This window comes from Athene noctua, chromosome 2 (genome assembly GCF_965140245.1).
Source record: "Athene noctua chromosome 2, bAthNoc1.hap1.1, whole genome shotgun sequence".
Classification (NCBI taxonomy): domain Eukaryota; kingdom Metazoa; phylum Chordata; class Aves; order Strigiformes; family Strigidae; genus Athene; species Athene noctua.
In genome coordinates, this window is record NC_134038.1 from 33,082,253 (window position 1) to 33,098,674 (window position 16,422).

Below are 16,422 nucleotides of genomic sequence, written 5' to 3' on the forward strand. Positions count from 1 at the left end.
TTAGAGAAACTATCATGAGAAAATGTACTGAACACGGTCGTGGAATACGTTCATCCATGAACAGATAAAATTACTGGTGCCCTTCAGATGTTAGCTATGTAATTTGCAGTACCTTCTTTTATAGTTTTAAAAGCTATTTTTGAAAGCAGTGTGAAAGAGAAATCTGCACACATTTGCACTAATGCCCTGCATTAGACTACATCTTTCCAGAAGTGTCTTATCTGGAATTTTACTTAGCCAAATTATTTACATGGTAAAACTGATCTATCTCTTATTAAAACAGATAGCCCTATAAATTGAAAAGGTATTAATGAGAAGTGGGACATCTAATTCCTGGGAAATTCTACAGAAATATTTCTGTTTTACTCTCTCCCCAAAGGTTTTACCCACAGCCCCACTCAAGCCACAGCTTAATTCAACTCCAGACGGAGAGGTCTCTACTTACAGCTTGGCACCAACCGCGCTTCACAAAATGGACAAACTGCTATCAGTCGTTTAGATTTGGTAATTCTCAGATGGGACAAACTTTTATACCTTCAAGACTTCTTTCACAAGTTTTTGATTAAAACCAGACGCTAAGATGAGATTCATATAATCAGTCTTAAATTATTTCTTTTAATATTTCAGCTGTTTTTTTTTTTTTCTGTTCTTTCTTTAAAAAGCAGGCAATTACATCTGCTGAACACAGTCTTCTGAAGACTTGCATTTGATCTTTCTGCAAACAATCTTTTCAGGAAAAATCATTGCTAAATCACTAAAAGAAGTACTTTGAAAACAAAGTGGATATAATGATTAAAAATATTTTTAAAACCACATAAAAGTTACCATCAAAGCTTGAATATTCAAGCACCCTTCACACACAAATACATCAAATAACATCTGAATCATAAGTTTATGCCACAGTCCAGGGTTAGGTCTGTGGGACTAATAGGGACTAATTGGGATCTAAATACATAATTAAGGCCAAAGTACAGGTCACACCATCTATTTGTCACTTTGACTAAAGTACAAGTTCCACATACATTGAATGCAAAGACACTTCATCTTCTTAAAAAACAGCAGACAAGACCCTGCCACTACCAAAGAGCAGAACTCCTATTAACACTCCAGCATCACCTTTCAGAGCCGTGTTCCCATTAACTAGTAAAGCTACTATGCTGACTTCTTCCATCAATCACATTTTTTAAAAAATTTAAATTGAAGCAATTATTAGTCTTCCTGATATTTCAGCCAGAAAACTAGCATAACCAAAGCAGCTGAAGTTTACCTTTATATTTTACAGCCTGACAATTTACTAGCATCTATAGAAAATACTTCATTGCGTGAGCACACATGTACTATCACAAGAAATTTGAAGAAATATTTGCCTAGAAGGAAAATTGATTTTGTGGATATGGTTTTGCATGACTAGAGCTTTACAGTGCAGCTTTTTTAAAAAATTTGAGTTTTCAAAGTTTAGTCTCAAAAGTGCCAGACCCTAGAAATAGCAACACATAAATTTGCTTGCATTACACCAGGTACTATTGCCCCTAAAAGGAAGAGTCCTGCCGCATTCTCTGACCTGCACACACCAGCAAATTCAAATGGGCACAGAGGGATGTTATCAGACAATATCTGGCAGGAAAGGGAAAAGAAGACAATACATGGGAAAAAAACAAAACAAACAAACAAACAAAAAAAACACACAAAAAAACACCACAAAAAAACCCAAACAAAACCCAAAACCCACAAAAAAACCCCAAACCCCCAAACAACCTAAGACACATCTAAGAACTAGATCATGTAGCTATTAATGAGGCAAAATCCCTGTCCAAATGGAAGATCTGAGCCATCCATCACATCCAGCCTGACATACATCAAGGGAACAAGCAAGGACAGGTGCTTGCTCTCTGTATGGAGCTGTGTTGATATTGATCAATGTCCCTTGCCCAAACAGTATGGTAGTGATGTGAAATTATTACTAAAGCCAACCAGCTCAAAGCTAAAGGCGTGGAAAGCACCTTCACTCTTGAATCAGGTCAGAATACTTCTGAAGAAGGCCTGATTAAATTTTTCCCAAAGAAAAACTCGTGAGAAATGTATACTGAATCCAAAGCAGAGTGTAGTCCATAGACAAGTGAAGAGGGCCAAGTGTCTCCTCGTATATGAATGAAGTGGCAGCATTCCAGTACGAGAGAATATGAAAAAAGCATCCTGAATAGTCTACAGCTTAACCAACTCCATATATTTGCTCCTTGATACTCGCACCCCTGTATTTATCCCCCTGTGGATAAACACCCTTATGAGAAGGGAGAGAGGTTATATAATCAGCTCTCTGTTCTCATGCAGGGCAGGAAAAGTGATGCAGAACTCAAAACGCAGCCTGGGCAGGAGATGTGAAAGGATGCTACGAAGACATTTTATTTTTATTTGATTGCAAGCCTTTTCACCTGCACCAAAGCATGAGTTTTTGCATTCTGCATGTACCTAGAAAAACACATCTGGCTACAGCTCTGTCTTTTAGAACCTGAGCTTCCTCTACACTAAAACGCCTTCCTGAGCCATTCACCGTCTTTTCTTAATCCTCTCAGATTTCTCAAAACGAGCCTTTGGCGGGGGGAGGGATGGTAGCGAATTCTACAGAACTCATCCACCTTGCGCTTTTGACACAGTGCCAGCAGCCTGGGGTAACCCTCGCGCGGAGCCGGAGCCCTCCCGGCAGTCCCGCCTCCCACGACCCACCCAGGGACAGCCGGGCGAGCGATAGGGCGCTGCGGGGCCGCTCAGAAAACAAGTATCACTCCTCCAAAAGAGCGACTCCTGAACGCGGTTGGGGTTTGGTTGTTGGTCGCTTTTTTTTTTTTCCCACCCTTTTTTTTTTTTTTTTTTTTTTCCCACGGATTTCCTCCCCGCGATGAGCGGCTCTTTCCACGCGCACTGCCAAGGTCCATCCTTCCCTCCCTGGCCGCGCACACAGCACTGGGCGTGTAGCCGGGGCTCTATGTAACCCCCGCCGGCACTGCGCGGCCGCGCCACAGCCGCTCCGGGCCGCCCGCCGCCCTCCTCGGGGCCGCCCCGCCGCCGCGCCCGGCCCTTGCCTGCCGCCGCTCCTCTCCGCCCGGCCCGGGACGCTGCCGACCCCCCTCCACACACCCCCCCCACCCCGGGACGATGCCTCCTCCGCTGGCGGCCGGCCAGCCGCCCGCGCCCGCCTCGCCGCGCTGAGGTCGCGGAGCACCGCGGCTGTCGGCGGAGCGGAAAGTGAAAGTACCCGCCGGCGGCGGAAGCCCCATGGGAAAAGCAAAGCCCGGGCGCCCCGCAGCCGCCTCTGACAGCGCCGCGCCCCCCCCCAGCAGGCGGGCGGCGGGGGGCTGCTGAGCCCTGCCCGGCCGCCGCGGCTCCTCTCGCCCCCCTGCGCGGCGCTCCGCGGGCTGCGGCACCATGGGCGAGACGGCGCCGCCACCATGACCGCGGAGCCGCCGGCGCAGCTCCCCGCCACCCTCTCCGCGGACCATGTTCCATGGTAAGGAGCGCGCCCCGCACCGCACCGCACCGCACCGCACCGCGCCGCTCCGCGCCGCAGGCGGCGGCGGGCAGAACCGCGCGAGCGCCCCGCTCCACCTGCGCCGCGCTCCGCCGCCCTGCACCCCCGGCCGCGCTGGTTCCGCGCTGGTTCCTCACCGGCTCCGCCGCCCCGCGCTGCCGGCCCCGCCGCCTCGCCTGCTGTGGCGGCGCGGTGCCGCCCGGTGCCCTTTTAAACCCGCGGTGGCGGCCGGGGAAATTCCCAGTTTTGCTTTTCCTTTTTTTTTTGTGGTTTTTTTTTTTTTTTTTTCCCCTGTTGTCCTTAGAATGAAAGTAAAAGCGCCCGGTTCCCAGCCCGCCCGCTGCCGGGAAGCGGGGCCCGGGAGAGGCTGAGGCGAGCGGGACGGTGCGGGGCGGGGGAGCTGCGGGGAAGCGGTGCTCCGCGCCGCTCCGCGCTGCACCGCGGGCACCTGCCGCCCCGCGGGGCGCGGCCGGGCCGGCAGAGCCCCGGCTCCTCGCCCGGCGGGCCGCGGGGGCGACCCGCGGAGCCGCGACGCGCCCACCCGCACCTTCGCGCCGGCTCGGCGAGGCCGAGGGGGAAAAAACTCGCTGCGCTCCGGGATTGCGGGGTGCGGCAGAGGGTGCCGTCCGCGGAGGTGCGGGTGGGTTTTGGCGTGGCCAGGTGACTCCGCGGGCGGGCTGCTACCGCGGAGGCCGGCCGGGAGCGCGCCCCTTCCAGGCAGCGTGTACAGGAATGGGATTCTAATTAAAAAACAACAACAACAAAAAAAAAAAAACCCAAGAGGGGCTTTTTTACATTTGGAAATACGGGAATGCTAACTCTTCCCGACTTTTCTGGGAGAATTTTTTGGGACTTTCCAGATAGAACTTACGAGTTCTGGGGAGTTTACTGAAAGGATGAGGTATTACCCGTAAGACACGCTCCCTTTCTCTCAAAGTTCTGGTCATATGGAGTGCTATCAATTCCGCTTCTTTTGAAGTTGCCTAATTTTAAGAAAAATCATTCCACTCCTCAGTCTAAAGCTGCTGGAACTTTTTACGGCACTCATCTAATGGGTTCTTGGGGACTCATTTAGGAACATCCAAACAAGTTTCATCACAATCTTGCAGTGGGTCAAGGGACTTCATAAGTGCGCAACATCTCTTCCAGAATTATCTGCATTGATTCTGTAATTTCCTTACTAAAAAAATATTCACAATCTGTACAACTCAGATAAAGTAAAAATAAAAGAAGCGGTTTTCACCTATTGTCTCCACTTGTTACTGGAGAAACAAAGTTGTAAGTGATGGAGTCTGTTAGATTGATTTTATTTAGAAGATTGTATCTTTTGAAGCTCATCATATCCACAAGTTGTTTGTATCACTGTTATTTGGAAGTAAGGATTGCAGGGCGATTTTGCACTGGAATCAAGAGGTGCAATGGTATGTTGGAAAAATGTTGGCCTGTAACTGAGTTCTTGCATTTTTTTGTAAACTTATTTTAAAATATTAGATCTCAGTCCTACAAACGGATAATTCACTTGGCACAGCCATAGTTAGCATAGAGTTTTACACAGGTAAAGCTCTGTGGAAGTCAGGTGCCTACTTGTTGTTTGAAGATGACAATAGGTTAGCCTTACCTAGGTTTTGTTATTTACTACATGTAGGATCCATTTAGGACCCATTTAACTCTTCAGGCTAGATTTTTTGAGATATTGATAGACCTTGGTTGATCAGTATATGTATATGGAAAGGTTAGAAAATTTGGTTTTCAGGACATCAGATTTCCCATCAAAATTTGGCACGTAGCTTGCCACAGGAAGAATTTTGAAATTCAGCTTGTACAGGTAAAAGTATTCTAGTCCTGTTTCTAGGACAGAGGTGTACATCACAGCATGTTCACAAGTAATCTGTCAGAAAGAAAAGGCTTTGGTAGTCAGGAAAAGTGGTATGTATGCATTCTGCTTTGAAGCAGCAGTGTGCAGTGGGACTCAGCTTGGCTGGGCTGTGAGGGACTGCATTTTTTTGAATGGCAGGTGAGCTCATGGTGTGACTGTGGCTCTTGATCACAGAGGTTAGGTGGGTCAGTAAGGATTACGGTCCAGTTTCATTTTTTTCTTTTTACTTATTCAAAGTTTCTGTCTGAGGCTGGGATTTACTGGTGACACCCAAGTCCAGAGACGCCCATCTCTGAGTGCTGGACTGGCTGTACCCAGTGCTCCCGTCCTTGCTGGAGAGGAAGGAACGTAGCAGCCGGGGTCAGGGCATCACTTCTGCCTTTCCTGGCTGCAACCCCAGTTACTTTGGGTGCCGTTGTCCTTACTGAGTAGCAGAGATGGGTAGAGAGAGCTCATACTTGTCCGGGAACCTGCTGTGATCTTTGCTAATCCTCCAATCTACATTTCTACCTGTTTTGTTTTTTGTTGTTTTTTTTTTTTTTTTCTCAAAAAAACTTTTCATTTCAGCATCATCCTAGCCAGTCTAGCTGTAGGCCAGAGTCCAATTATGAGCTTCCTAATCCTAGTATCGTCCTGTATCCAGTCTTGTTCATTCACAGCATCAGGCCAGTCACTTGCAGCCTCCAGTTACCCTGTCAGTCCCTTCAGGCTCTTTTGGTATTTTAGTCTTTTCTCTCTGACGATCCTCAGAGAACTCCTATTTTTCTGGATTTCATGCAAGGACAGAAGACCAGGGGTCTGAACAAAGCAAGATGGTCCACTGAAGGGCAAAAAAAGTAAGGGACAGTGAGACTTGCTCCAAAAGATTACAAAAAACTTGCAGAGAAGGGTGTGTTGCTGCCTTATCTCCTGTTATGGCCACTAGTATGGATTTATACATTGGATTAGCTTGAAAATGTGTTTGAACACAGTTTTGATGTAAGAATATGTTTGTGGGAATTTGTAGAATTTATAATATGAAAAGTGGACAATCAGGATGAGATTCAGCTGCAGATTAAGGCACATGAATGTCTACACCTATTTGACTAAGACACTTATCTACATATGGACTAGGTTGTTATAGTCCAGTTGTGATCAGTGGAGAGATCTTGTCAATCCTTGCAGTGAAACGTGGAGATTAGTTCAGCCCAAGTAGACACCAAGCAGCTGGTCAGCTCAATAGTTGTAGGCTCTTAACTATGCTGGCTAAATCATCCTTGAGTATGAGGGAGTTTAGACACCCAAACAGTGTCTTAATCTGCAGCTGAATCCTTCCCCCAAAGTACATGTTAGTTCATTATTTGAAGATCCCTTTTAAACTATTTTAACAGATTGCAGAATGTATTTGTTCATACAGCATACACTCTATGGCATTTAATATGTATTTAACTGCTCTTGTTGTAATCCAGCCTTTTTTAGATCTATCTTTTGGGTTCTGCCACTGCTCCTTGTTCTGTCTCCAGTGAATTCATCGAGTTGTGCAATGGGAAATAAAACTACGATCCATGCGAAGTATAAGAATATACTAATCCATGACATCAATGAGCTGGTAGGTAATAGCTCTTGGGCTTTCAAAAACTGTTCATTACTTTTAGGTGATAGCAAATAATAGTAACAATAAAGCTCTAATGTTAACATATGATAGAAGACCAATTTAAAATCACATGTTATCCTGGAATGGTGGCTTTGTTTGAGCTGGTGAGACATTCAGACTCTTTAATACGTGGATGCTGCCTATTTGCAAGTACAAATATCGTGATACAGGTATTTGTGCCTATGCACAATGTGGTTAGGCACATGCACCATTTGGTCCTAAATAGGATAATATATTATATTAAAAAGTACTCTTTTCTGAAGTAATTTCTTCTTCTGTTTACAAAAAACTTCTGAAGTAATTTCTTCTTCTGTTTACATCTTCTTATCAAGAGAATAAAGCATTACATAACCTGTAATTTTTTCTGCTATTGGCAGACTTACTGACTGAAGGTTTATGTTGTCCATCGAATACAAATGCAGAGGCACAAAATTGATAAAACAATACATTTTTTACCTATTAATACATCTTGTTTGGCCAACAAGCAATCAACTTTTCTAGATGGCAGCAGACAAAAACTTAACTTTCTCAATTGTGAATCTCCTCCATTATGTCTTTAGCAGCCAGATTTATTATAGCTTTGTAAAACAGTATCGTAACAGTTTGCCAATCCATGCCCAAAACCTACCTTCCAACTCTTCATCTTGAATTATTAACAATTAAATTAGTCTGTCAAGAACACTTCAATGGGAGAAAGCATTTTCCATAGTTGGATTAGCAGAGGCATGTCTACAAAAATGGGATTCTTCTGAGTCCGTCACTAAACAAGAACTCATCATTCTGTTACAGTCTTAAATCAAGATCTACTTGCACAAAATACAAGTGATATGCAATGCTTTTCCAAACGTGAAATCAGGAGCAATTACATTTCTTCACACTTACGATTCACTGCCATGCTTCAGAGCACTATGCCAGTGGTTTCCAACTTTTTTCTACCAAAACACATCAGGCTTCATCTGGAAACAAAATACCTTTAGGGTCAGGGAACGACCATTTAATCTTCAAAAACATTCTGAACACGTTGCATTTGTTGAGATTATGAAGAGAAAAGGGTAATTCTCCACAGATAAATTACCTTATTCTGAACAAGACACCAAAGATGGGGAAAATATTCATGGCCATATTAGAAGAGATAAGTAACCCCTTTGGTTTGTCATCTTATTTCTGACAAAGACCAGTGTTTCCTAGAGAACAACAATAAACCCTCTTGGTGAGCAGTTACAAGATAGCTCACCTCCAAGAGAAAACAGCACAACAGGAATAACAGCCTCTGGGAGGCAGATCCTGCTGTCATCCTGTGGTGGAGAGCCATGAGGTGCATCCCAGCTCTGCTGGAGCTGCAGGGTCAGGGAAGGTGTCCCGGGCTGGACATGGCAATGCCTTGCCACTACCCAACTGCAGGATGAAGCTTGATGCACTCGGTGCCCTAGGGTTGCCATCAAGGATTTGAATGGAGCAATGCCGTTCTTCCAGATACATTTTCAGTCTTTATCTTTTTTATTGTAATAGATATTATAGAGGTTTTTAGGAGATTGTATGAGAACTAAAACTGTTATTCAACTAAATAAATAAAGCCTTAATGAATTAATGTTTGGGAATGTACTGAACTCTGAAGCTTTTATGTCCTAGGCTAGGCATGCACAAGCAACCATTGTGCAAATTTCTTCATTTTCCTGTCTTTATTTTTCCCAGAGAGATTCATTTGTCTCTTGTGTAAAATCAGTGTAGTCTTGTCACTATAACTTAACAGCAAATCTTACAGACAGGGCTGTTTGGGTGAGAGCAACTGCCCACTAGGCACTTTTCTGCAATTGCAGAGCCAAAGTCAGTAACTGTCAGTCCCTCAGCCTGATGTTTGGAGGCAGTTATGGAGACTAGTGGGTTGTGTACTAGACCTTCACAAGTTAATGTGGTTTTCACTAATGCCTTTCTGAGGCCAGGGTTTCCCTTAGGTTGCTTTAGTTACAGCCAATAAACTGCCTTCAGAAATGGTTACTCTATGTTATACTTAAACTAAAGATGATCTGAGGAAATCTGTGAGAATGGGTAAATAGCAGTTAGCAAATGAAGCCACAGATATATAGGTTATAGGGTGATTATTTATTTATTTATTTTAAAATCTTGCTGCTGTGTGACTGTAGCAAAAATTCATTCTGTTATGGTACAAGGAGAGAGAGAGATGTGTATTATCTTCCCAATGTTTTGGTTTTGTTTTGAGGGTTTTTTTGTCTCTTGATTTTGAAAACACTTCCTGGATGATGTTCTATTCATCTGGGGTGAACTTCTGAAATATAGGCAATGTTACACAAACTTTTGCAGAAAAAGTTTAAGAATTCAGGTGTCTAATATGTTCATATGCATGCCTAAGTGAGCAGATCTAACAAAATTGTCATGAGCTGCCTTTTTAAAAGCTCTTCTGGTTGTATTAGGTTATCTGGATACAGGCTGAAGAAGAAAGTGAAGGAATTCTGTTGAGTTGGGTTCAGTTGTCATCTTGATGACAAGTGTGAAAGTAGAAGAACCCCCCCCCCGAGAATAAACCATTGATAAAAGATTATGGTCATGCAAAGGGAGCAAGTGATATTGCTTATGACATCTTCTGTTGGTGCATATGCAGAATGAGTGCCACAATCTGTTTAGATGCCTGGGGCATGTATTTATTGAAACAAACATTGACAGATGTATTTGAGGTCCATGTAACATTTAAATATTTCTGTGTGGTTTAAAATGTCAAAGAACCAAGTAATTTGATAGAATACGAAGGTTTAAAATGCATAGATTTGTGTCCATTTCTTGGGTCCCCAGTATGAGAGAAATATGGAGCTGTTGGAAGAGTCCAGCAAAGGACCATGAAGATGATGAAGGGACTGAAGCATATCTCCCATGAGGAAAGGCTGAGAGAGCTGGGACTGTTCAGCCTGGAGAAGAGAAGGCTCAGGGGGATCTTATCAACACCTGAAGGGAGAGTACACAGAGCCTGGCTCGTCTCAGTGCCCAGTAACAGGACCTGGGGCAATGGGTACACACTGAAAACAGTTTTTCAGTTTGAGGGTAACAGAGCACTGGCACAGGTTGCCCAGAGAGACTGTGGAGTCTCCCTCCTTGGAAATATTCAAAACCCATCTGGACATGGTCCTGGGCAGCCAGTTCTAGGTGGCCCTGCCTGAGCAGGGAGGTTGGACCAGGTGACCTCCAGAGGTCCCTTCCGACCTCAACCATTCTGTGATTCTATGTGATACTATGAATACTTTAGAAATTGTAGGTAGGTTGGGGTTTTCTTTGCCTGCTTGCCAAGGAAAAGCTCAGGAGTCTACACTGACCCTGCTACATCCGAGGAGATGCTACAGAACAATTGAATGTTGACATCGCCAGCTGTTAGTGAGAAACTTGGCTCACTTGATTAAAAGTACTTCCTTCCATGTTTAAACAAATATGATATTTTACAGGTAAATATGTCTGCAGAGTATCGTGACAGGTGCTGCAAGAATAAAAAACATGAAAATAGCAAAGTGTTTTTCTGCAATGATACTCAGGTAAAATTTAACTTCTCAGAATTTACTTTAGAGAATACAAATTCAAATGGGTTCTTTTTACAGTCCAGTCCCTGAATAACATATTGTGATAGAGAGTAATATTACCTTTTAACCGTCAAATCATGATGTTCAGACTTTTAACTTTCTTGAATTTGGAATCACACAATTTCTCAAGTAAATTGATATTTTAAAAATTAAAATATGAAGCAATTCCATATCCAATAAATGCGCTTTTTTTTTTTTTTCCCAACTATAAAGATCCTTCTTTTATCTTTTAAATACGAAATAGTACAGAAAACTTCTTTTATTTTGCCAGTGGAAGGAAACATAAAAACTTCCCAAGATCTGCTTTCATTTTTCTACAGAAAATCACACTAGCTAAGCTTTTCACTTCAGATCTGAAAGCTTTAAAAGTAATAGTTTGGGTAGATCTCAAATGACAGTGTCATTGTTTAACCCTAGACAGCAATTAAGCACCACACAGTTGCTTGCTCACTTCCCTCTCCTCGCAGTGCACTGGGGACAGAATTGGGAAAAAAAGTAAAACTTGTGGGCTGAAGTAAAGACAGTTTAATAGGTCAGAAAAGGAAGAGAAAATAATAATAGCAGTAATAATGAGAACATACCAAACAAGTGATGCACAATACAATAACTCACCACCCACTGACCGATGCCCAGCCAATCCTTGAGACGCGGTGCTACCCCGCGACGAACTCCCCCCAGTTTATATACTAGGAATGATGTCATATGGTATGGATTATCCCTTTGGCCGGTTGGGGTAAGCTGTCCTGGCTGTGTCCCCTCCCAGCTCCTTGTGCACCCCCAGCCCCCTCTGGTGGGGCAGTATGAGAAGCTGAAAAGTCCTTGACTTAGTACACACATTTGCTTAGCAAAGACTAAAACATCAGTGTGTTATCAACATTAGTCTCATCCTAAATCCAAAACACAGCACTGCACCAGCTACTAGGAAGAAAATTAACTTTATTCCAGCTGAAATCAGGACAAACAGAAAGTACAATTGCCAGCTCTTGCTGCAGATTTTATCACGATAAAAGGACTGATTACAAAATTCATTCACTCTTTTCTTAACTGTATCAGCTGATTTCATTATGGCTATGATTTCTCCCTAACATCGTTACACTATTATTACTACTACAAATAGACACTTTAAATATTTTGAAGAGATGGCAGGTAGGTCAGATTAGTCATGTGTTTCATTGGAAAAGACTGAAACTAATGGTAACTGATGGAGCTTTTTTTTAAAGACAAACCAACATTATAAAGTATTAATGGCACACAGCCTTTTGAGGACATATTTTTCTTGCTCTCTTTACAGGAAATAGAATCACTACAGAGTATGGCATGCAATATGCTCAGATTCTTTCATAAGCAAAAAATCAGCAAAGACTATAGACGGAAAGCAGCATTAGTCTCTTGTGGGACATTACAGGTTCTAGAGTGCAAATGTGAAAGACATAAAAAAGAAAAGGTGAGTGGTACCGATGGTCTAATGGTTTATTGAAAGTATGTGATTTATTCCTTAGAGCTCTTCCACACAGACTATCATATCTACCTCTCAAAGGTACAGCTATCATGCACATGTTATACTCATGATAAATTTTGCTCTGTATAGCGTAATTCTTTAGCGTGATAGACTTTAAGCCCAGTGCAAAGACTAAAACAATGATCTGGAAATCTGTAGTGAGGATATATACTCTGGTTCAGTAGTGAAATACCTGAGTTAATTCTCCAGTAAAAGATAACGACCACACTTGTGCAAAGAAGGCCTTTAACTTCTCTAGTGTATAAAAAGCGTAGCTGTTACTTCTCATTGGGGTTCTACCCCAAGATTCATGTTTAATTTGGTTTGTTTCAACTTTTTCTCCCCTTTCCATAATTCATTGGATCTTTATTTTAACCACAGTATCTCAAATGCAACGAGAACAGTTAAATATGAAAATGTTTGGATTTTTAGTCGTCGGCAGTATCTGCTCTTTGATGTGTCACTGAAATCTAGCACAATGATCTACAGACTACCATAGCAAAGGAAGAGCATTCTTTTAAGTGTGGCTCACGGTTACCTGTTGAACACAAAAATGTCAAAAAGCCTCCAAATAGGCACCAAAAGATATAATTCTTTATGACTGGCTTAAACAGTTGGGTTGAAGACTGCATTTAACTCATTTTTTTTCTCCTTGAAATGGAGAAACTCTTATAATCTAGGAGGAGATCTTCAATGTAATGTTGGTGTCTGTATTTTGCTTAGCCACCTTTGGTGAATCTGATGTTGCCTTACCATAAAAGGTAGATAGAAATCAGAGTGTCACCCTTGAAACTCCTGCTTAACCTCATGGGTGCCAGGTTTTATTTAAAGACCAGTTAAAGTAATTTGGTAAAAATTATGAAGAGTCATTGAATATGGACAAGAACCACTGTCCTCTTGTCTCTGGGTGAGATCCTGAACCATAGCACCAACCCCTGGGAACAGGTCTGTCTTGTTTCACCAGTCTCAAGGTAGCACACTTGTAGCCATATCTTTTTAAGGTTGGCTCACAATTTAATTGGCTTCAGTTTCCCAGTCCTTCAAATAATAGAGGATAAATTTTAAACCACCGACAGAGGACATACATGTTCTCAGTTGCACGTGCTGGTTTCAGCTGTCCATATTTGCTGTGTGTCAAAGCCACATTCTCCCAGACCGGTGGGCAGGGGTGGCAGCAGGGCTATGCTCAGAGCGAGAACATCGCAGGCATGAAGGCTGTGCACCGCCACAGCACGTTTTGTGAGTTGCCCAGCTTTCTGGCTTAATTACCAGCTAAGGTACATCCATTATTTATTGAGATGTAATAGAATCAGTTTGTTTTAAAAGATGTCTATATGAAAAGAATAAGCACTTCTCAATTAACAATGCAAACTATTCTTTTTTCAGGTTTGCACGCAGGTGAATACACACAATACAGATACAGGAAGTGAACAGTCCAAAAATAAATGTAACCAAGAATTTTGTGAACTGAAGGAAAATATATCTAGCCTTCGATCCTGCTGGAATAAATTTGAAAAGATTTCCAGGTGATTCCAGGTGAATCCTGCTCTTTTCTTTCGAAGTGGCATTACTTGGTATCTTTGCATTTTACATGCATTCTTCAAGTAACTCTGCTCGCTTATATGAACACTTTATGCCAGAATTCTGATGGAAAGCTACTGTACCTCGTTCCTGGAGATGGAATAAACAGAAATGGTTAAACCAAGCTGCTGAAGTCCAAGAAGTGGAAATAAAAGACCAGTGTTTGAAACAGAGAACTCTGCAGAAGGCTGTGTCCCACCTTCATGCTCTGGAAACTACTTTGAATTTTCTGATCTTGCAAGTAGCTTTATAACACTGTCATATGAAAGCAATCTCCTTACATATTTACTGCAATTTCTAAAACCGTCTTAGAAGCTGCAGGAGAAGAAAACAGTATGGAAAAGTAGCTGGTTTCTTTATATAAAATGCATCAAGGACCAAAAGGAACAATTTACCTAACAAGGAGCGGATCTTGGGTCTGTTCTGCTGATACATTAATGTCTTCAGCATGGGTATCTAATGGATCTGCAAACTGATTTAAATTTGGAAAAGGTTAACTTTTGAAAAACTTAGGAGGGGTACTGGTTTTTGAGAGACGTAGCACACTTCTACTGGCTGAAGTAGAGGTAAGACAGCGAGACCTGTGGAAGGTGACAAAGGAGATGCCTGAACGTCGGTTTGTTCAGCTGATTGGAAACAACACTGGCCTTACATGTTCGGTCATCCTAGAGCTAGCTGCAGGAGGAGCTAGAATTTCTTGCCTTCAGATTGTGATTTCTTACATGCAATTATTTTATATAATGTGTTTAACATGTTAGACAAACGTGACTTAAAATATGTGAATATTTTCAGAGACTAATATATTGGCATTTAACTAATAAAATGTTCATATTTAATTTTGGATAAATAGAAGTATTTTTATAGTTGTTTATAAATCTTTTGCAGTTTCTTACTTTGATATCATAACTCCTTTGGTAATAAAACATTTGTCTTCTATGGAATTGGGCTGTTGACTTTTTGGGCGTCATTACTATTTTTTTAGCTTTTTTTCCACAGCTAGTCATTAAAAGCACAGCGGGTAACATGACCTCCAGCTGCTTGGGACTTCCCATTATAAAATACCAATTTCTTAGTTGCTTGTAACCTGTTTAGTTTAGGTAAACATTTCCATACCAGGTATCTGGCTTGGACTAAATACTTTGGAAAATTTTTAGTTAAGTCAGCCTGTTGTTTCCTGGTTCAGAGTAAGTACCGTATATTGTTTTATCTGTGCTAAAAGAAATCTTCCATAGAACTACTCTGAAAAATATTTGGTATTCAGAACAAAGACCTGAAAAAATGGGATGTGCTTCAAAGAACTGTATAGATCTCCTTTGACTGGAATACAATCACTGTACTGAATCCATGAAACCCAGCGTGCCCTGCTGGTAATGGGGATGGAAGAGCTTAACAGCGAAGTAAACACAGTTATGCTTTCCTGGAATACACCCTGTTCAACCCCCCATCTATTTATGGTGAAGAGACTTCTTGAGGTAGGAGTAGTATCTTTGTAAAACTGTGATTGAGACACTCACATATTCTCTTTAGCTCTTGATGTAAGAGATTGCAACTTTAACTCCAACCACTGGAAAAAAAACAACAAACCCAAACCATAACTCTTCTATGTAACTCTTTTTATGAAAAGGGAAACAGATTTCCCAATATCCTACTGCAGATAAAAAAATGTAACCCATTGTGTAAGGACTTCTCTGGAAATCCCTTCTACTGAAAGAAGTCCCAGGAGTCTGAGGATTAAATTTGTCTCTGAGACAGAATAATAGTTGCATTTTTTCAGAAATCCAAGAACAGTTGAAAGCCAAGATTTGTTTCCCGATAACCACTTGGCAAGGAAAGGTCAGTGGGAATTAAAAGAAAAAGACACAGATGCAATATTAGCTACTACAAATCTGGAAATTCAGTCAGCTTAAATGACTTAAGCAGCAGCCCACAAATTAAATCTCGAGGGAAATCAAGCTGTTTCAGGACTATCCTGGGGAAAAGACCAAGATTAGATCCAGAGCAGAAATTTAAACTGATTATGAAATTGTGGGGGTTTTTTTCTGATTGCTCCTCTTAATAGATATCCTGCCTGCCTGATTCATGTTGCCAAATTTCCTGAGTCACCGCTTACATGCAAAGACTAACTGCTAAACGCTGTCACTTGTGCTCTTTGGTTTGTTCTTTCCATTTGAGAACCTTTTCTGGTCTCTCCTGAAATTACAAATGTGACAACAATAAACTGTTCTGCAGGAATAGGAAAAGGATTAAAAACCTTGCAGGGTATCACCACCATGCCTACCTCCCTGCCACTTTATGTATTTGTTTATTTGGCCACAGCAAAAAAGGAATATGACTAGGTCAAAACCATGATTTAGAAATACATGGAATTTATGGGAGGGTGTCAAAGGAAAACAACTTAGGTATTTAAATTAGTGAAAAGAATTTTAGTACTGTTGTTGCACGGGATTATGAGAAAGCAGAAAGAGGTGACTAACACCTGTGAGCAAGATAACATTGCACACTTCCGACAGCAAGAATTAGGTGCTCTGTGGTTTATAATGAGAAGGAAGAATTTCTGGTGTTTAGGAAGTCAGATCAAGGAAGGCCACTGGACGAGAATGTTCAAATCTCACTTTACACCACCGAACAGGTGTTTACAGCTGTAGTTCTTTAGCTAAAGATCTAGGAGTAAACATCTCCTGGCTATTTCCTTCCAGTTCTACCTCTTCAGCTTTGTGCTGAGCAAAAGAGATG

General features: G+C 42.1%; 1 protein-coding gene across 1 annotated transcript; it reads left to right on the plus strand.

Annotated features, from left to right (window-relative positions):
* The first annotated feature begins 3,374 nt into the window (after nucleotides 1-3,374).
* On the plus strand, nucleotides 3,375-14,490 carry IL7 (interleukin 7). Its single transcript, XM_074898800.1, has 5 exons — nucleotides 3,375-3,502; nucleotides 6,848-6,987; nucleotides 10,479-10,565; nucleotides 11,902-12,054; nucleotides 13,495-14,490. Exons 1-5 carry the CDS (start codon nucleotides 3,493-3,495, stop codon nucleotides 13,636-13,638), a joined length of 534 nt encoding a protein of 177 aa, XP_074754901.1. The 5' UTR covers nucleotides 3,375-3,492; the 3' UTR covers nucleotides 13,639-14,490.
* Nucleotides 14,491-16,422: the final 1,932 nt, after the last annotated feature.